The sequence below is a fragment of the Cygnus atratus genome, chromosome 7 (assembly GCF_013377495.2).
Source record: "Cygnus atratus isolate AKBS03 ecotype Queensland, Australia chromosome 7, CAtr_DNAZoo_HiC_assembly, whole genome shotgun sequence".
NCBI lineage: Eukaryota > Metazoa > Chordata > Aves > Anseriformes > Anatidae > Cygnus > Cygnus atratus.
In genome coordinates, this window is record NC_066368.1 from 21,231,222 (window position 1) to 21,252,774 (window position 21,553).

A 21,553-nucleotide genomic window follows, 5' to 3' on the forward strand; every position below is an offset into this window, starting at 1 on the left:
CTGCCTTACCCCTTGCCAAGTCTTCCCAGTTAAGCCTGCAGAATGAGACTTTTATATGTCCCCTAGCCATTAAAACTCACAGCTTACTCACTAATTCAAACTGAAATTGGTAACAGTTCACTTAATACTCCAGGTTATGCACCTGTGTAGCTGAGGAGCCCGCTCACATTCAGTTCTGCCACCCCAGCCGTGGCTGAGGAATAAAGCAGCCAAGGGGCCATGTCATAGCACACCTCAGAAGCATCCCCTGAAGCACATTACAGGCACTCTAAAAGATAGTTTTTTGGTGTTTAAAGTTAATGGCATCAGAGGAACACAGAAATTGAACCATCCTGCTTTGCTGTGTAACTTCTTCAACCCTACTGCTGTGCCCTAGAAAAAGTACAACTGGCAAAACAGCTGCTGAAGAGGTCAGTGTCAAACACGGATTAAAAACTAGGGTTAGTGATCCATACTTAACACAGAAAACAACATGTCCAAAAGTAAAGAAGCCTCTCAATCACCCTGGATCTTGCTTTATAGAGAGAGACAATGTTAAGAAGTTATGCAAAACAGTTTTCTAAACAAAATATACAGGAAAGACACCACATGAGCACTGCAATGTAAACATAAGGAGTCCTTTTGGAATGGAACTGGACAAGCATTCAGCGATTGTATTACATTCATGGGATCAAGCCACAGACTAGGATAAGACAAACATTACCATCTTTTCGCTGTTCAGAACTGAGGACTTTCCTGGCTGATAGTCATAAATGCTCCTGGGCTCTGCACGGTATTTTCTAGTGTCCACCTTCTTGTCTGGAGGCTCCCAGTCAGTTCTGAGGAAAGAAAGATCAATTAACACAAAACGCTGTGGTTTCCACGGAGACAAATACTTTCTTTTGACAGACGCCTTCCCCAGCTAATCCTGGTTTAATCAGGGTACTTCTTTCATCTAGGAAAGAAACCTGCTGCAAGAGGCCCAGTTTAGATAGGGCTCTGAGCATGTAGTCGTTTTTCTACAGCAGGCAGAGTTTGACACAGCTCAGATACTGAAACCACTGGAACAGAGGGGGTTCTTCCTTGTACTTTCAATAAACTGCTAGACTTTCATATCTTTCCTGATTGGAAATAGCTTAATAATGGACTTCAACTAAACTCACAAGTACCAACACATCCAAAATTTGAGCAGAACTCAGATAAAATCTCTTTTTGCTAAACCCCTTCATTTTGGTCATGTCACTGATTACCTGACTATTGTGCAGTACCTGGAACTGCTCTCGACTGGTGGCACTCTGGGGTCCAAGAAATGGTCTTTTCTACAGACAAGAACCCATTATCTCTGACTGGCATTTGTAAAAATAGCTAACAGTCCATTAACTATCCAAACAACTATAACTTTGTTCTGTGTACACACTGGCACAGTTCAGACAGTATCAATCACAACACATTCAGTGTCCATATCCTACGATGTCCAGCTCCTTCTCAAAAAGTAGTACATTCAAAGCGGGGAGAATTCTGGAGGATATAAAATATTAATTGTCCAACATTTTTCCTTCATTTGGTAAATATATTCTTTACTGTTACAATGAGTTTTAAAATAAATGGTAACAAACAAAGCAAATGATCAGGATAGAAGTAATACTGCAATATCAGAAATGACGCGCCTAACTAGAACTTACTTCCAAAAAAAGTTCATGTGGGTGGGACTTCTCAGAGAAGAACAGTATACAATTCATTTACTTTCTTTTTTTAACCAAGGCTCAACATAAATTCAAATGCTTTTCCTCTGCTATTTACTTGTATTCTGAGGTGCCTTTACAGTGTCACACTGAGCAGAGATCTTCCACTGTGCTCCTGTGGTAGACACTGTATAGACATGACATCCAGGAAACACTCCTCACCCCAGCACCCTCACCTATCTAACAGAGGTTGTGATGCCTGGTAACAAACACAACCACAGAGAGACATGCAATGGGTGACTGAGCTATGACAATGAAGGAGTTCATTGGTGCCTGGTAGAAGATTCAGAACTGAAACCACACTTCCACCTCCCCAAAAAAGTTTAACTGGAGTTGTGGACCTACATCCTCCACCTTTGTTCCCTTCTCATTTACAACTTTCAGAGATTCTTCCAGTACTGATCCAAACATATCTTAGTTCAGGTCACCTTTCTGGGCTTGACTTCCGCGATGAAGAACGATTTGGCAGTGGCAAAGTGGCAGACCTCTTAAACACCTTCTCCGAGTCAATATTGTCCATCTCACTCTTGGAGCGGGGAACTGAAGGCTGGCTTCTGGCTGTACAATAAATCAAATGTAGGAATGTTAGTGAACTGGATAGGAAGCCAACAAATACATCCTTTACATACCCCTTATGTTTGAAAGTTTACATAAGAAATAGGAATTACTTACTATCATCAGAATAGGAATAACGAGGAGAGTATGAATCAGAATCTTCATCTGAAAGACAAAAGCATTTTGCAAGTGAGATGAAAAAGCCCCAGAGAAACATCAGAGACCCTTTTCATTTCTTCTACTAATACACTGGACATAATTTGAGAGTAATATGCCCAATACTTACCACAGAGAGGATCCTAAAAAAGAAAAATCCCAATGGGGTTTAGATTGCATTTAAAAATAATTCCTAGACGAGATATAAATATTAATGTTGTACTTACAGTAATACCTTTCTCCAGCCTCTCAAAGCACTTTAAAAAACAATCACTTTTTGTCACAAAACGCCTCTAGAGCAAGTGTTATTAGACCCACTTTATCAAAAGCTGAAAGATAAATCAAGGATCTAAAAGATGAAGTATATGCCTAAAATTACTCATTAAGTGTTAGACATAGTAATAGATCTGAGGAGTCCTGCTCTCAATCACATATGATAATCACTGGGCCATCTTCCTTGTATTAAGTAGCACACCAAACTGATGTTCACAGACTTAGATTATCTTTTAAGCACAGATATACGTGTGTGTATCATGCCAGGAACATTACTTGCACCAAGAGACCGAAGAGTTTATGTTTTAAATAAGAAATGTAAAACAGAATGTAATGGAGATGTTCGAGCAGTTCTATAAGGGCTAACAGTGATCGTCATCCTAGAGAGTATTTCTGGCTTGATCAAAAACCTAGCAGTATCTTTCCACCATCTTCAGCATGCTTTGGAATAAATCTTCCATGTACTACATATATAGTAGCAGGGGGAGTTGGGCTCAAAACCGGAAAGTAGACCCACAGGCCCATCACCTTTCTCTACAGATAAGGTACAAACTAGCAGGGAAATATACATGAGATATCTACAGGACTTCGAGGCAAAATGCAGGAAAATACAATGCAATGACTGGAAAGAGAACTGTATGCTAAGGTATTACTGTTATCTCTGTGAATAAACAACTAAAAGTGCCAGAGAAAAATACAGAAAACCAGAAATATACAAAGAAAAGAATACACTATACAAGTGTCACATGAACTCAGTGATGCCAATCAACAGACTGAAACAATTTGCAGCTTCTCTCTCAAGAAGGACATCAAGGAGATGCTACACCCAACCTCATTCCCTGGAAAAACAATTTGGCTAATACAGCTGACCTCAGCTTGCACTCTTGGCTTAATTGAGTCTTTCGGAAAGGCTCAAAGAAGTCTTAACTTTTAGCCCCTCTGCTGAGTTCTCTTAGTGAATGAATTAAATTGAACGTCTAAGTTCCAAACAGATGGCTATTGATTCTTCAGTGCTTATTATAACCTTCAGGTTAAAAAAGTAATGAAGGACATTCTTCAGGCCAATTTCCATGTTTCAGACCTAAATGACAGAAAATAAATATTGATCTACTTAATGTTATTATACTGAATTGTTGAAAAAGTTGACTGCTATTCCCATATAAAAGATGGGTTTATTCAGGTAGAAAAATACTTGGTAAGTCAATGTCTGTCCCTACAAATACATGGAAACATGTCTAAAAATATCTTTGCACCCATTCAGGTTTCGTATTTAATGCTAGTGATAAATGAAAAAGTCGATCTACTTACTTGAAGAGAAATATCAATATTGGTTATAGATTATCATTCAGATAGGAAAAACAGGAAAAAAAAATCACTTCAGATAAATGCAAGTTTCCAATTGCAAATATTTTAATATCTACAATAATAAGGAAGACAGGTATAACGTTTTCTCTCTTCAAGTACCTTTTGAAGAAGAATATCTATTTTTTCTCCCCCTTTACAACAATGAATACTAAAACATAGAAAATTGGAATGACTCAATAAAGTTTAAAGAGTAAACCAGAGATGAACATTAGAATGAGATCTCCTGGTTCTCAGAGCTGCATTTTATCTATGGGACTCTCCTTACTGGAGCTGGGTATCACCAGTTTGTACTTTCAAAATCTGATTCTTCTTTGTGAGAAGAGGCAGTTCCCCCGTAGTTCCTAGCAAATCTGTAGTTTTTCCTTTTTGAAAAGCAAAAAAAAGGGAAAAAAAAAAGGGGGGGGGGTGCCTTTTTTCTTTTTTTGGGGTTGGCCAAAATCTCTAGATTTCAATATCCTTAAACTTTGAAGGTATTTTAAAGAGAAACACAAATCTTAGTGTTTTTAGATCATCAACCCAAAGCAAAAAGACTATGACACTTAGACTGTATGAAATTTGAGGCTTGAGGTTTCAACCCATCTGTGTATAAGTACTCTGCAGTTGAATATATCACTTTCAAATGTTTTCTGAACATGAAACATGGACTTCAACCCTGCTATATCATTAGATATTCTGGATTCCTTATCAACAAAAGAATCCAAGCAGGTGTTAGAGAAGCATTTCCCAATGTATTGAGAATAAAGAGCAAGCATTTGGTCCAATAAAATTTCAACTACCTAAACCAACAAATTACTTTCATCTGCACATTCATAAGTGCATAGGGGACATTTATGGGAAACCAGACTTTTAATATACTAAGATCATTGGTTTTGCAAACTACGTTAGTTCAGACGAGTAAAATGAATTCTCAAACTTCATTACAAACAAGAAAATTGAATCACTGTAAAATTCCTTTAGCAACTAGTTACTGAGGCTCTTTGTTTCTCTCTCATCCATACTGAAATGCCATTCTACCAACAGAAGATAATTTACACTACATTGTGATTTGCTAGACAGAACTCTTCACCTGCAGGTTTCACCAAGAAATAAACATCTTAGATACCTCTATGACACTAGTCCACATTCACTGTCACAGTGAAACGCACCTTACATCTCCTATTCTTCTTCGAGCATCTCAGCTAGAACCCAGATTGAATGCTTTCTTTTTACACAGTACCCACCAAATGTTTAATACAAACACTGAATAAAATGGTTAATTAACAGTCTCACTAGGGTTGGCTTGAGGCACAGGCTAAGTAGGCAAGTTCCTAAATTGCAGGATCCAAAGCAATAGCAAAACACCAAGCCAACAAGGCTGTCACCACCAACAAATTTCTAATCAGGAAATATCTGTATGCCCAATATGCGCAGCAGATTCCAATATTTTTCATATATCAGTATTTTCATACACACGTACATGGTTATAGGGTTGTCATGACAATAAATACAATTCCATCATCCCTGAAACATGACTGACAAAGGATTCTAGATTGTACTTGAAGTGTAAAAGAATCTGCTGAGCACATGAGGAAGCTGGTGTAAATACAGTGTTACAAGTTTCAAGATGTGCTGATGAGACTGTCAAAATCTGTCCTTGCCTAGATATGCCAGTGCACCTAAGACCAGCCCTGAACCCGTGTTACTAAGTTATATTTATTTTAAAGGACTACATTGAGGGACTGATCCAAAACCCACTGAAGCAAGCAGTCATTTCACCAATAGACTTCAGCGGAATTTTGGTCTGGCCCTATTACTGTGTTAATAGTCAAAAACAGAAGCGAATAATTAAAGAAACACATTGATTTAAGGGGGGGGGCAGAATAAATCTCAGTTAAACCACATTTTTACATGTATATCAGCATTTTAGGCATGTTAAATAATCACTGCACACACATGGCTAAATACAACTGATAAGCGCATAAAATCAAGCAAACCCCAGATCTGCAGCATTAGTCAACTACTAGTTAGAAAGCCAGAGGAGCACTGCAAAGCCAAAAGGCGGCATACAGTCAAGGCAATGCTTAGAGTGCAGCAAATAATTATGATGCAGGATAATGCTCAGCAACTAGAAAAAACTTCAAAGAAGAAAATAAATGGACAAGGCAGCATTTGTGCAGAAAAATATATATGGTCCTTTATTTTTACCTTCAGAGATAGGGCTAGGAGTAGACGCAGGAAACTGGTATGTAGGAGAATAAGGATTGTCTTCTGCAGCAGAGAAAAGCAGTGGATTTTGAGACTATCCACAGTGAAGCGGAGGTTCTGCTTCATCCCCCAATTTCCTACCACCAAATGGTTTTATTGCTTACTTTAATAACACTTGTGTAAACATCACTGTACTTTAAAAAAGATTAATGGATTAGCAAAGATTTAGTTATTTTATGCATCACACAAGAAGGTATGCTGGCCATAACTGAATTTCCAGCTAGTGTAACAAATGGATAACAGAAATCTAGAACCTGAATCTAGTTACTATTATGGTGCTATAGTACAGTTAACTCAAAGCACGAGACAACATACACTCTGACTAAGCTTCTGGTACCTTCAGGTTTTTGCTGGATTTCAGGAAGTTCAGGAAATATGTAGGTAGGGCAATAAGGGTTTTCTTCAGGAGTGTCTAAGGAGAGGAACGTGGTTTGAAAAAAGAACAGAGAGTAAAGATTTAAAGGGGAAGAATGGAGAGACAAGAATCCACACAAGCTGCAGAACAGTCTCTCACGTGCTGATGCTACAGCATAACACTACCCAGATGCTTTCTTGCTCATTGCTGCCTTGCATGTAGAGGCCCTGGGGGAGATCCTGGAGGCAGAAAGTACTGAACTCATTCTCCACATCCTGAAGTACAGGCTCTGGCTGAGCTGAAGAACTTCTGTTAGGAGCGCTGGGAGGAGGAAATTGTTCAACTCTTTCTCATTGCATCCAATATAATGCAGTGCCTATATATGCATAAAGCTCACCATGACAGCATCTGCAGTGGCAAATACAGCTCCAGTTTTGCATGCTGTAGGGTTTGTTATGTAAGCGCAGTTCTGAATTGCATTTGCCTGGACGTCAGGTTGTTCAGAGCGTTCAGTCCGCAAACACTACTGCAGCCGTTTCTCACACAGAAGAAACAATGTGAATGTATCAGCAGGCAGGCACTGAAGTGCCTCAAAGTAGTGGATTCCCTGAGAACACACCATGATGAAGTTTGCAAGAGCTTACCACAATTTTGAATTTTGAAAGAAGAAAATCTGAGGTTTTGAAGAGAGAATTCAGATTCTGAACTCCCCCAAATCAATGCAAATCTTTCCATTGGTTTCAGTGTGCCTCAAACCAAGTTCTATTAGGCAGGTACTAAAGCTTTAAAGCGTAAAAAGTTCTTTTGTGTACAGTGCTGTTTCAGAGAGAACTTACTATCATTTAAAAGCGTTAGGGGCAGGGAGAGTCAGCTGCTAAAGATGAAGTTCAGGGATCTGTTTGCTCTAAGTATGAAATTAATGACAGCTTTCTGATTTCGGTTCTCAGACAGTACTCATGATTTCATGAAGGCACTGCAGTACACCTCAGAATAACTCAGACCTTTCTCTGGACTTCACTATTTTCTCACCTTTGTCTCTGGAGGTGTTAAATACATTATTGGTTGTGTTCTGTGGTGCAAGGTAAACACTAGTTAACATAAAAGGCTTTTATTGATCATCCATAGTACAATTCTTCACATATCTGAAACAAAGTGTTGTCATGATGGTCTTTTGAAGTAAATAAAAATATCTGTTCTACAGTACCTCTGTTTAGCTTGTGGATCTGTTTGAACATCGTCTTGTACCAGTCCTTCGATCTGTCTGTATTCTATCAGAAAAATAAATACGCAAATAAATAAATCACAGACATGAATTCTACCAGCACTTCAAAACTTTTTTTTTTTAAAAAACAAATCTTGCAGCAGTATGGTTAGCACCCTGATTCCTAGTTCATTTATTACATTTACCTCAAAATCAAGGCTATAATAAAATATGAGTAATTTCACTCTGACATAGAATTTCATATCTAATGAAGCTACAAGCTTTGCTCTAGTTTAATAATACCTTGAAAGTTCTTTAGGGGTTATGATGTTCTAGACTGTGTAGAACTGTACATTGTGTGGAAGGTTGTCCACTGTAATCCGATTTTATTATATTCATTTAAAAGTAGACACTATGCCTAGTTTAGTCATAATACGCTGATTTCCTCTGTATCCAATGGACAGTCAGACACATGTAGTGCTCAAGTCACTCCAGACACTAGTTGTAAGAATGAGTTGTTGTTTTCATTATGATTTCCCCAATCACTGAAGGAACTTAAACATGTGATTTAGAAGAGATAACTGCCTTTAAGATGGTTAAAATAATGCAAGATTAATCTCTCTCCCTTAGCTGCTAGCAGTGAATGAACAATATTCTCAAATAGGATGAAAAGAGATGATCATATTTATTTTTTCTTTAACCTGATACAGCTGAAACATGTTATTGATAACACAGTTGGTAATAAGATATGCTGGAACTAGAATTACATCTTCTATCTTTTCAGCCTCTGGAGCTTCAGGGAATTCCCTAAGTCTCAAGACAGGCAGAATCTAGCCCATGTTTTTGCAGTGTTGTCTTACCCTCAATGGAATGCCAATATCATCAATGGAGGTATCAGGCATGTGCCGAGGGCTCCTGACAATTCTTCTCTTCTCCTCCATTGCCCTCTTCTCACTTGGCGCTATCTCCTGAACTGGCTTGTCCCGTGTGAGTGCCAAATCTACTTTATCAGAAACTAGTCTGTCTGGCACTGAATCTGGAAATGAAAACAGGAGATTATCATCTCATCCCAGCATTCTACCACCTCACTGTATTTCACTTTTTTAAGGCAAAAATCCTAGCAAATAGTTGACGAGACAGACTGTGTCACCATCATCTGTGGCCAGCAGATGGATTGACGGAATCTACCAAAAAAATATTTGGTATCAGCAAAAGCAGGTTAGCATCTCTGTGGTAGTCACCTTCACACACCTCGAGATAGGCTCAGCTATTATGTAAGACAAGAGACTTTTTGTTTTGGAGACTGCTTTTTTGGTCTAATTAGCAACTCTGCAATCTCATTCTTCACCTTTTTCTGCTGGTGATTTCAATCTAATAGAGCATCCCACGTGGTAGTGAGACACTACTTTTTAACAGCTTGCACTCACCTGCCTGACAATCCTATTCGTTACAGTCGGTATATGATATTTCCAGGTCATCTTTGAGCCCTAATCAGAATTTGTAAACAACAAATTCTTCTCTTGGTTAGCACATGCACAATTCCTGTCTATAAGGGGAAACAACTAATTGCTGCAGCCCGCTTTGCTTCCACCTGAAATTCCTTGATGCTGCCTGCCTGACAGCCATAGGTAGTAGCAGGCACCAGCACCCCTGCGCAAGGAGTCAAGGGAGCTCACACTGCTCTGAAGATCTGCTATGCTCTGGAGAGCTGCAGCACCACAATCCTTAAGCTCTGCTGAAAACTTTTTCTATGTGTATTTCTGGGGAGGAAACATCTGTGATTTTACAGTCTGCCTCATCAAGGCTTTGCTGGGTCCTATCGTTTTTACATCACTGCATGCACTGAAGAGAAAGAAAGGGGTTTTATTCACATGCACATCACCATGCTGCCCAAAGCCATTAAAGGTGAAGGAAAATGAAAGAGGCAGTTAGCAGAGGAAAAGCTCGTGCATAACAAAGCTTTGGTCTGTTGGTACCCTGAGCAAACACAATTCTGTCCTGTGAAACTCTGTACATGAAGAATTTGGTAATTTCAAGCCAATCACTCAAACACAATCTTTGTCTTCTTCCTCTTAAAAAATGAAATAACATTTATGAAAGGTCAAAACAGGGCAAAGCATCAATTAAATCCTTATTTAGCTTTTTCATTCTGTTTCCCCTCCCTGGGAATGCAAATGCACTTTCGGTCCTTCTATGTTCCTGGTGCAAAGGGCTATTTTATATGAAGTGCTTGGTTTGTTCCCTTATAACTGGAAGAATTAACAGCTAAATTCCACACTGAACTATTTGTAACAGCTCCAATGATTTCATAAGTACTGGTGGAGGTATATACCAGGCTCTGAGGTATTTAAAAGTCAAATAGCCAAATCTGGTGCCTGACCATACAGATAACCAGGTTGCACTAGGTAGTACATCCCATGGCACCTGAGCCATCCTTTTCCAGAGCAGCATCGTCAATATGGGGTCATACAGCAAGCGTTTTACCACTGTGACCAAGAAGATGCAAGAAGCAGGGGGATGAGGTGGCAGGCAACACCTTTGCAGTTGTTTTGACACACTAAGAGCAGGTGCAGGCCCAGCTGTGCAAAACAGGCTTCATTTGCAGATCAATGATCATTTGGGACAGAACAAGCTGCACCATGAGTTAGCTGTAGTTTAGAAAATTAGAAAAAAGAGTTCCTGATCATGAAGGGAAACACCTTGTAAAAGAGGAAACCTCTGTCTGGGCTTACAGGCCAGCATTAAACTCACAGTTGAGTGGTGCCCACTTGGAACCACCAAGGGAAGGAGGAGGGAGACAGCTGTGAGCTAGGGGCAGCCCATCACCTCAGCAGGGGGGCAGCATAGAGGGACAGACTGGTGCAGCAGCCAGAGGAGCCTGGTGGAAGAAGTCAGACTAGGTCTGCACCTGCCTTAGGGGCAGGCTCCACACACCCTGCTAGACCTGGTCCCCCACAGCAGAGCCAGAGCATGGAGTAGTGGCTTCCTTGCATCTTTATTTGCAATGTTTAAAGTGGTGTATGTTTTAGGAGGAATAGACTAATAATTTAGGACCTAAGTATATTAACATGTCCACAGCAGTAACATTTGGAGAAGAGACTGAAATCAGACATTCAGTGATCTACACTAAACCAGGACAAACATTTATTTATTGTTACAGTTCCCAGGAAGCGTGCTTGCTCAAGGTACTCCACAAGCTAACAGAGCAGAAGCAGCAGCTTTGCTCCAGCAGAGGCAGCAGTTGGGAGGCAGAAGACCTTTCACATCATACCTGCCAGGCTACTAAGCCTTTTTTGCTGTTCTGTGGTAAAGGAAGAAACAAAACAAAAAGAAATACAGAACAAATGGGTGAGACAAACAGCAAGTGCTCTGGTGCTGCACTTCTGACAGGCAAGAAATACGCTGTAGACAGAACAGCAGCAGCTGCTGGAGAGAATCTGTTTTCAAATACCCTGCCAAAGTGACAATCCACAGCCTCTTCTCCACACAGCAGCCTCGTGGATAACAAATCTTATGATGCAGTGACCAATACATTTGCAAAGAGGTGCTTTTTTGTTCTTGTTTTTTAAAATCAGAGAGAATGGAAAAAGTTGGACAGGAGACAATTTTAAAAGTAAAGACTATCAGTCAAACAACTTGACAAATAACTGTTACTATTAACATGAAGTACATTTTTAAACAATAATGCTGTAGCATGTTGTAGGGAGATAGGAAAGGACCAAGCCACTGTTGGTGTGCTGAGTCTCATCACACACTAGTGCGCCATAGACTGAGTGATATGCCCCCAGTCACAGATGGGATGTGGCTGTCAGTTTCAGAATGATCACTCTGTTTTAAGGCCTTCCATTTCTGAGTTCCCAGACTAGGACGTTTGTGGTAGCTTCCACAGTGTTTCACCACCCTGAAGTTGACACTCAGAACTGCTTTCTAAAGGATGCCCAAATGACTTGTCCAAGTCATGGCTAGGAATAAAGAAAGGATTTAGATCTATGTTCTCTGCTCTACCTGCTCCCCAGCAATTAATCCAGTCAACCAACACAAAAGACATTTGAAAAGAAACTATTTTACTGACATACAAAATGCAAACACTCTTGAATGCTCATACAGTTAATGCAAAGATCCCAAAACTTTAATATATTAATCACACCTGTTAAATATTCATAATAAATCACGCCATGCAATGCCTACCCAGGAAATAACTGTGTAGTAGGTAAAACACATCCTCCAGTTGTATGTTGTTTGCTAGCAGAACCTACCTTCAATGGACATTTATACTAAATGGAGCAACTTAGCAAGGGAGGACAATGTGTCTCTTCACTAAGGGCAGCTCCCTCGCCAATATGTATGAACTTCGTTTTTTAATCCCAGTGTTTCTGCTCTGTTAACCACCAAGGGCAAGCTGCTTGCATGCGTTATTGCTCACATGATAGTTGTCAACATATGCCTGTGTGCAATTAGGAAAAGAAAGGGCTTGCAATCTGAAGCCAGGAAATAGATGGGGACCACCTACTGCAGGGTTTGCTCTTCTATGCAGGCCATAAGGAGTTGGTCTTGTGTATTATGAGAGAGGAGAAAGGATGCAAGGATGATCTCAGCCTCAGTCACTGCTATCGCTGAAGAGAACGGTGTTCAGTCACTAAGGTCTTCTGGCAAAAAAAATGGTGTTTAAAAGACCTATGCTAGAGAGTTCTTCCCTGCCTCTTCTTCCACAGGGGAGAGAATATCATGGATGAATAGACTTTTCATGAAAAAAATATTTTTTTTACGTGAAGTGCGGGTTTTCTTTTCACTTGTGTCTCTGACTAGAGAAGAGAGCTGCTGACAGATAGAAACTGAGGAGGTGGAGGTATCTGCTATTTCACTCTCCCACCTGACCAAAATCAGCTTGTAGCCTCAGGCCCACACTAGCTAATGAGGATTTTATCCTTGATCTTGTGTTCCAGGATGGTAGGCAAAGGCCAAAGACTTGTAGGCCTCTCAGAGAAAGGGCTGAGTAGAGGAATATAACTGCTGGCAACAGTAAAGGAATGATTAAACATGACTTGAGAGTTCCCAGAGCAGCAGTGGAAGAAACAAACACTTGAAACCAATAACAAAAGGGGAAGAGGACACATATTTGAGTACATTTATTGAAAAATTATGTCAAAAAAAATCAAGGCACCAACAACTGTGAAGGGAAGAAATTCTTACTTTGGTGCTAGGAATGAACTAGAGGATGTGAAATGACTTGTTCATAAGCATTAATGGTATTGTTGGCATTGCTGTCAGTGATACCAGTTGGTATTACTGAAAATCCAGTAGAAAAAAAATCTGAGATCTCTCATCATGACTTACCAAGTAAGATCAAGCAGACAAAAAAAAAGAGGATATAAAGTATCTTCTGTGCTTCAAAAATCATTACCTGTTTCTAAGATTCTAATAGCACTAAAGCAAAGTATCTTACATGCTTATAGATTAATGAACTAGCAAATAAAGTATAAGATAGGACAGTAGGTGATGTTTGCTACAACAGTCCCTCCAAAGGATAAGATAACAAGCTTCTTAAAGATCAATCAATAATCCACTGAGGGGAAAAAAACACATTATTCATCAGGAAGACTAACTGAACTACTGGAGACTTCAGGCTACCAGCATTCAGACTACCAGCATTAAGATGACCTTGAAATTTCTAACTTTAAGGGTATTCATAGCACACAAGACGAATTTATATTAAACCTGTTCTTGACATTAAGAAATTGATTTAAGAACAAAATATAATTAATTATCAGGGGAAGGGGGACCATAATCCAATAAAAATGTTATGTGCCATTAGACCAAAACAGCTTTGAGAATGGATAAGATCCATAAAGATGAAACCAAACATGAATTATGTCAGCCAGGGGAGAAACACAAGAGATCACTAAAATCTGAGAACCACTTAAAAAAATGCATCAACTACACTACAAAAAAAAGTCTTAATGCTATGCTGGAATAAAGTCTAGATAGGGGAGGAAGCATAAGTAACTGTGAGAAACTCTTAATACATGGATAGAAAAGTAACAAAACATACCTATGAGTAAATAACATATGCTAGGAAGTACAAGATGACAACAATGGAAGTGAAAATTCACAGAATGTCCAAGACGACTCAAAAAGACATTTCAAGGCTCACGAAGAGTAAACAGAAACCTACCAATAGTCTTGGTATTTTACCAAACAGGCACACTGGAACTGCTTGTAAGAGGGCTGAAAAGATGACACATCCAATCATTATTTCCATTCTGTATTTTGAGGAGGGGATGAAGAAAAAAGAAGTCTGACGTCCTACTGCCTGGTGGAGAAATGCTTTCCACTTCAACAGTACCTAAGGTCCATGCTGAATGACAACAACTGAGGTCATCTGTTTGAAAATCAGCATGCTCATGTAAACTGTACTGAAGACTTTTAGAACAGTTTCCTTTTCTAAAGAAAGCATTTTCAGGAAGGACAGCTTGCTGGACTCTTGACATTCATTCTCAGTATGATTTGGAATACAAAGGAAACTCCATAGGACAGGAAGGAGGTAGATGTGACAATATTTGAAAAGCATAAATGTGACTGCCAGATGTCTGTCACATTGACAGTAATCCCAGGAAAAGAATACATTGTAATGACTAATACAAGATTTTATTATTAAAAATGGCATGGCACACACAGCACCAGTCACTACAAATTGATGACTAAGATACCTTGTCAAATCAACTCAATACGATTCTTGCAAATTACAGGTGTGATTAATAAAGACTGGAAAACATGCATCAATATAGATACCATAGCTCAGTCACATTGCTTATCACGTTGTGATCTATACACTGACAAAAAAATGTTGTAAGAGAAGCTCTTCAATATATCAGGCTACAGTATCATGAGGGCTGGTGGTCAGAGGCAAGACATTCAAGACAGAACAAATTGTTGTCTGTGAAGGTAATTGATCAAGAGAACAACTTGACATCACTTGTCTCAATGCCAGTGTGTATGTGGACCATCGTATTATACAAGTTTGTCCCTTGTGCTCTTAAGATCTACAGAGAAAATATTCTTGTTTGGCACATGCTTCAAAATGCTCCAGATTTAATACTAAAAATCTACTAAAAAGTATCCCTGCTTAAGGAAGGCAACAAAAAGCTTTGAGATAAAAAGGCTGCCTCAGATATTTTATCTGTGTCGAGAGGAGAGAACATTATTTGGGAATCTAGGCACCCTCATTCAGGAGGGCATAAACAAAGCTGCTTCAGATGCTAGCAGAAAGGAAAAGATATAATCTACTTACATGAGTGATACCATCAGCTGGGCTACAGTGAGGACACTATCTTTGGAGCCAAAGACAGAAGACTGTTTTACAAAGGCATTGAAGAAAAAAATAAAATACCTTGAGAAACACAAACGAACGGACCAATGAATGCTTGTAATTAGACTGATTAAAAGGAGATGAGTGCAGGCCTTTCCTTTATTTTCTGATATTTTTTTTCCTTTGGAAAATGCAACTTGCCATAGCTTATTCACATGTCCAGTTATAGTACTTTCCCTCAACGTCAGAGAGGCTTCTGATCCACAGGTTCTAACTAGAAAAAGTAGGCATTGCCCCTCACCTCTAGCCTGTCACCCGTGTATTGTATGCTCTGGTCACTACAATTCATGAAGGCAGCTTTATTATCTCATAGTAGCGTGGACTTCATTGTCCACAGCACACACATTTTCCAGTTTCTTGCAGTTTAACAGATTATTCAGTTTGACTCCAAATACCTATCTGGAAGTCTCCTTACCTCGATTGTGCTGCAAGAGGACAATAGTGGGATTGACGATTGTGGTAGAGGGATAGGCAGATGATGACTTGTTGATTGACGTGAAGGAGGTTGGGTAGTCAGTGCCAGTGCTAGGCTGGGACACCTCATTTAACACAGGACCTGGGTCCTGAAAAGGAGAGCAACATATCATCAGCAGGCAGGAAGATTACAACACTGGGAAAATCTGAAGAAAAAAGCCATTTTAGACTGAACGATAAGCATAATCACAGCAAGTTTTAGTAAAAAGAGGCATAAGCATGAGCATTACCTTGCTACATGTATGTACCCTGCTCCTTGTTAATGCAATTAGTTTGCTAAGGCAGTACTATGATTCTTTGGTGTTGGGTTTCACAACTCCAACCCCAAAAGGAGGCACTAAATTAATCCCACTTCCTGAAGCGGACACAGGGTGCCAAAAAACCAAGCAATTCTGGTTGTGGGGAAAGATGCAGACACCCTTCCCCTGATACATACACACAAACATTTTTTTGCGGGGGGGGGGGGGGGGGGGGGGGGGGGGCGGGGGGAAGTTGTTTTAAAAGAATTCCTTTCATTGCAAGAAGTCAGGCATGCAAAACTCATGCAGTTCTGGACTGAAACATTATTACTGCAGCTGGTATGGTAAAGAAGGTCCAGGAAATAAGGTTAGCACCATCGCTCAGGAGACCATGACACATCTACATGGTTAAAATCATGAAAAACAAAACAGATAGAGGATAAATAGTAGGATTCTTGCAAGGAAGATACTCAACATGGCTTTGCTGCTGGAACATGGATAGCACAAGCTGCTCTTTCTTTCCTAAAGCATCCAGCTCCATTGTTTATTAATTTCAAACCCACCTTTAGTATTACCACAGCTCTGGTTGTTCTGTAGAAATACAAGTTGTGTCCACAGGGAGACTTTAAAAACTAGTTCATCTTTGAAAACTCTCAGTCCAAGAATATCAAGCTTTTGTTGACAGTAAGGGGAAAAGATAAAGAAGGGGTGATGGCATAAGAATGCATGCACCAGTTTAGGCTGAGATTTTTCAAAGCTTCTCAAGGAATCTGGACGCACAATTACAATTAAAGTTAAGGGGGAATAAGCATCTAATCAGAGTGAATGTGGAATAATGGTGTACCAAATTTCTGCACTCCCACTATTCCACCATCAGATTGGAATGCTGCAGGCTACTGGTGTGTGAAATGGAGCTGAGCATTCAGGGGGATTTTAATCACTGTTGGAAAAAAAATCAATAGACAGACTATTACTCCAGAAGAATCCTTTCTCCTGGTGTTTATGGCTAAGTGCAAGTCAGTGCCCTTCACACCCACCAGTGTCAGTGGAAAGGACTTACGGGATCAGATAAGGGGCTGAGCCTGGGCCAGAGATCAGAGACAAATCATAGTGAGAATCTGCTGTAATCTGAAGAAGCATCTACAGTCAGTCCAGCTTAGAGGAGAAGAGTAGGCTGGATGGAGCTATGTTGCTCCAAGAAGCGTCTTGATCAGGCAACAGACATTTCATAAGGACAGAACAGAAGGCTTCTAATCAACAGTCTTCAGAAATAGAGGTCTAAGAGACACTGCCCTATTTCACTGGTTGGGATAATATTCTCAGCAACACAATCTGGGAGAAGTAGGAGAGATGTGCTTGAGCTTCACTTTGATAACTAACATACAAAGAATCCCTCAAAGAAAAGAGGAGTTAGGTCTAGGCTTAGGAGTCCCAGTTAAGTCACCAATCTAGGTGAACAAAGACCACTTAAATCACCGTGGGAAATGGCTCTCTGGCCACATGCCTGAAGTGAGAATGCATAAAAATAACGTTTCAAAACTCATTTTATGAAAGCCAGGTAGAACAAAATTTCTACTACTTCCCTATGATTTGGATGCTTGCTGATTTTTTCTGATGCCTGCTGACAGGCTCCATAAAAATACTTCTACTATTCTCAACAATAAAAGCCCACTGATTCCAACAGGAGCAGAAAGGCCAATGCTAAAAACTTTTAAAAAAAATCATCCTTGGTTGTTTTTTTCCCTTTGTGCCCTGACCCCATACACCTGTTCAGGGCACATGTTTGGCCTATATTCAAAGGCCAAAGAAAATAAAGTACCATCCTAAGAGAAGGGAGCATCTGCTGAGCTGCTTACTTGCCCTCAAACAACTGTAAGAGATCTGGCAGTTTTACGACTTCTAGTACAAGGAGGGAGGAGGGTCAGGTTTTTTTCCTCCTGCTCTGCAACTTTAATTTACAGCCATTTTCCTCCTTGTTCCTGAAGACTTTTTAAAAGAAGTTGATGAGCTTATAAAAAAATAACCCAGGAAGAAAGCAGTAAAGTTCAAGCTGAAATTATTGCAGTACTTTTTGAAAGTTGTGAAGACTTCAGTGAAAGACAGAATTCCAAACTGAACAGATACTCCCCCCCTGACCTATCCCATGGCGCCTACGTACTTGGAAGAGTCTTAGCTCAGTAACTGATATTATTGCTTCTAGGTCATTGAATATTGGCAGCAATCTTACACTGGCTTCAGCAGGAATTTGCGTAGACACCATACAGTCTTGTGGCTCCAAGTGGAACAGAAAGCCAGCCCTAACCTTTAACTGGTCTGCTGTTGCTACTTCAAATGTTATTGAAACACAATTAATGATGCTATTAAGAGAGCCTGAAGAGATCAGTTAGTTGCAGCTATTCTGTTTATATAGAGTTAATTATTCTCAGATAATTCTGGTGAAGACTCTTAAGATATGTATCACCTAGCAGAATGGACGCAAAGGTAGACAGTCAATTGTCATGTAGGAGAAGTCAATAAAAAGTTCAAAGCTGCACAAGGCAGGCAACACGCATGCACTAGCACAGGACGTAAACAAGGTTTCAGTTGTCATGCTGCTAGCAGGGAGTGAGTCATCACTCCTCTCAAGTTTAGTATGCCAAGGAGAAAGTCATTTTTATCTGGGAATATAAATTTAGGAGAAGGGTGAGGAGGGTACTTGGCAAGCTTACTGTACGTGAGATGACTCCAGTGATTTCAGGCTTCAAGCCCCTGTGCAAAGCCCCCGTAACCGGAGGGACAAGTGAAGGTGGTGATGAGAAGAATGGCAGTTTCGGGTAAGCAGAGGACAATGTGTCAGATGCAGAGGGTGCTTGGTTATGGTGGAGACCCCTCTGGAGATGTGGGGGAATGAAATCATCTAGAGTCGGAAAAGTCAAGGGTGAACCAGGAGAAACAGTCTCAGGGAATACGGAGCCTTGCCCAAAAGGAACCAGAGGCGGTGGTGGAGTGCTGGAGCTGCCTTCTTGCTGTCTGTCTGGATTAACCTGGAGGAGGGGGACTACTATAACTCCAGGCTGAGTTGTGGTGGTGGCAGTGGCATCCTGTAGGAAACAAGGTGTTGTTATGCAATGGGGAAGACCAGTACTTTAGCCTAACGCAGCCATACAGTGTCATGCAAAGATGCACCCAAAATGATATAAAGCCCCAGAAGATTTTCTTTCCCTAGGGAAACATACTTCTTCAGCCTTTTGGCCTTGGCCTCCATCATGAACACACACACAACTTCTTGCAAAAATAATAATACTATTAATAAAATTTTTATATATATATATATATATATATATATATATATATATATCTTCCTTCCCCTCACCACCCCTCTCTCCCCTGTCATTCCCAGTGAGGTTAAATCAAACCACAAAACAGTGCTGCACTCACCCATCACTTGAGAAGCACTAACCATCACATTACAGAGTTTCATCCTTTTACACCTTCCTAAAATAGCAAGATCCTAGCCAGTCCAACCCAACCCCCTGCAAACAACACACACACACAAACACACACATCAATGCTGGGGGGCACAGAGTGTTAAATATTATCAAGTGGAAGACCACAAGACTCAGTTGGCATATCAGATGCTCAGAAATTAGGAAGGAGGGGGATAAAGCATTAAGGGAACATTATAATGAATTAAAGAACCGTTCACATGGCTGAAAGAAAACAAGGTTACAGAGAAAACATGTACCATGCTGCGTCCCATTGCCTTGTACGGCGGCTGCCGTTGCTGAGTAAGGTAAGGCTCTTTTCTCATTCTGTCCTCTGCAGCAGTTGTGCTCTGGGGCTCTAGCACTCTGTCCCTCAAAGCTTGCGGAGGTGATGACTGAGTCCAGGAAGGCTGGCCCGCACCATAACTAACTGCGTCTTTATTGAGGACAATGTAAAAGTACGGCCTGGGAGGAATAGGAGGAGGAGAAGGAGCAGGAAGAGCTTTTCCCGGTACAGAGGAAACAATGTCGGTGGCTGGTGCCTGAGTGAGCTCAGCACCCAAACTGGTGCTGGCTGCTGGGTCATGTGTGGTGCCAGTGGAATTTTCAGATGCGGCTGAGCAAGTGTTGTTAGATAAACAAGCTACATATAGTCTGGTGACCTTTTTATCCGCCTTCGTCTCATGACTGGAATTCATTCCAGCCTTACTATTGGGATCTGCCCCGTCAGAGCTGCGTTGTATGGATGATGCATTTGATAAGGAGCAACTTTCCAAGAGTGGCTGCCCAGCATGCACCTCATGTCTGGAACCTGAAGAAAAATGCCCTGCTGGCAAGCCTTGCTTCCCACTGGGGACTGCCCCATAGGGGGTGGGTGATGAGAAGTAACTCCGTGCACTGGCATTTGGTGAGGCACGCTGCGGATAAGGCTTGGGCGCATTCAGGTACACGCAGTCCATGATGGGCACTGGCAGCAGGTTGGTCACTTTAGTGTCAGTGCGAGGGCGCCATGCAAAGCTTTCCTCTTTGGGAAGAGGGGGACGGGGAGGAGGAAGGGCCTGCCCAGGCAGAGTCAAGAAGCAGAGGGATAGAAGAAGCAGCACAAAATGAAAAGAAAAAGGAGGGAAAAAATAAATTTGAAGAATGAATTCAGTCATTAGACTTGGGTTAAGCAGGTTTTAATACAGCAAGCACAAAAAGCAAATACAGTATCTGGAAGGCCAGCACAGAACTCATCCACATACATCATCTCACACAGCCTCTCTCAGCAATGCTCACTGCAGCACACAAGCATTACCTAGATCTCAAGTCCCTGCCTACACATTGCTGAATTAAGATCTAACATCCTGGCTAACTAAACCCTGGCTCATGTCTCCGTAACCACATACTCTCCAGCACTGGGTACATCTGAATCACAAATCTGAATTCAGAGCTCTAGGCCATCTCTGCTTCACGTTAGGTGCATCGCCAGAAGATGAACATTACACAGTTTTGCCAGGGATATTGAAAGCAAACATCTTGCAAACACAATAGATTGTCACAGATGACTAAGTAAAAAGTCAGCATTTAAGAGCCAGTTTTTCAGTACGAATAAATTTTCTTCAGGACTTTTCAGTCTTAAAAATGCTCTTGACAAAACCAGAACAATTAAAGTTTCTTGAGAAACTGAGTTCATAACAATTTGTCTCCAGAAACAAGATAGGGGTGGGGAAGGGGAGTAAGGGTTAGGGGAGCAGCTTTACTGTTTTTGGTACTTTGCAACATATAGATTGGTACTCCATAACTGCCTGCTGATTGAAACTCCAATTCCAATCACAGTGAATTTTCGCTGAAGGCCAGATTGTTCTGAAGTAAAGTAACTTTGCAATAGAAATGTTTTATTTTTTGCTTTGTTGCCAGTAGCCAAAACTAATGAACTACTGAAAAGAATAGAACTAAAACACCAGCCTAGTGAACAGTAGCTCCCTGCATTCCTGCAAATTAACCCTCTGGAGACTATAAAAGGAGGTTTTACACATACACACCACTGTTGTATCTTTATGGGCAAAGACTGGCTAAATCACTGCTAAAATAGTTAAGCACACACAAAAAAAACAACAAAAACAGAATGAAGATGCCGTAACAGCTCACAACATTCAAA

At 40.6% G+C, this 21,553-nt stretch overlaps 1 protein-coding gene across 1 annotated transcript in view; it reads right to left on the reverse strand.

The window, feature by feature from the left end:
- The window catches only part of SORBS1 (sorbin and SH3 domain containing 1), a 110,170-nt gene that overhangs the window by 33,988 nt on the left and 54,629 nt on the right, over nt 1-21,553 (reverse strand). Inside the window, 7 exon segments of the mRNA XM_050711849.1 lie at nt 704-818; nt 2,150-2,279; nt 2,394-2,441; nt 7,874-7,937; nt 8,731-8,906; nt 11,142-11,171; nt 15,652-15,799. Of these exon segments, the coding sequence (XP_050567806.1) occupies nt 704-818; nt 2,150-2,279; nt 2,394-2,441; nt 7,874-7,937; nt 8,731-8,906; nt 11,142-11,171; nt 15,652-15,799 (711 nt within the window).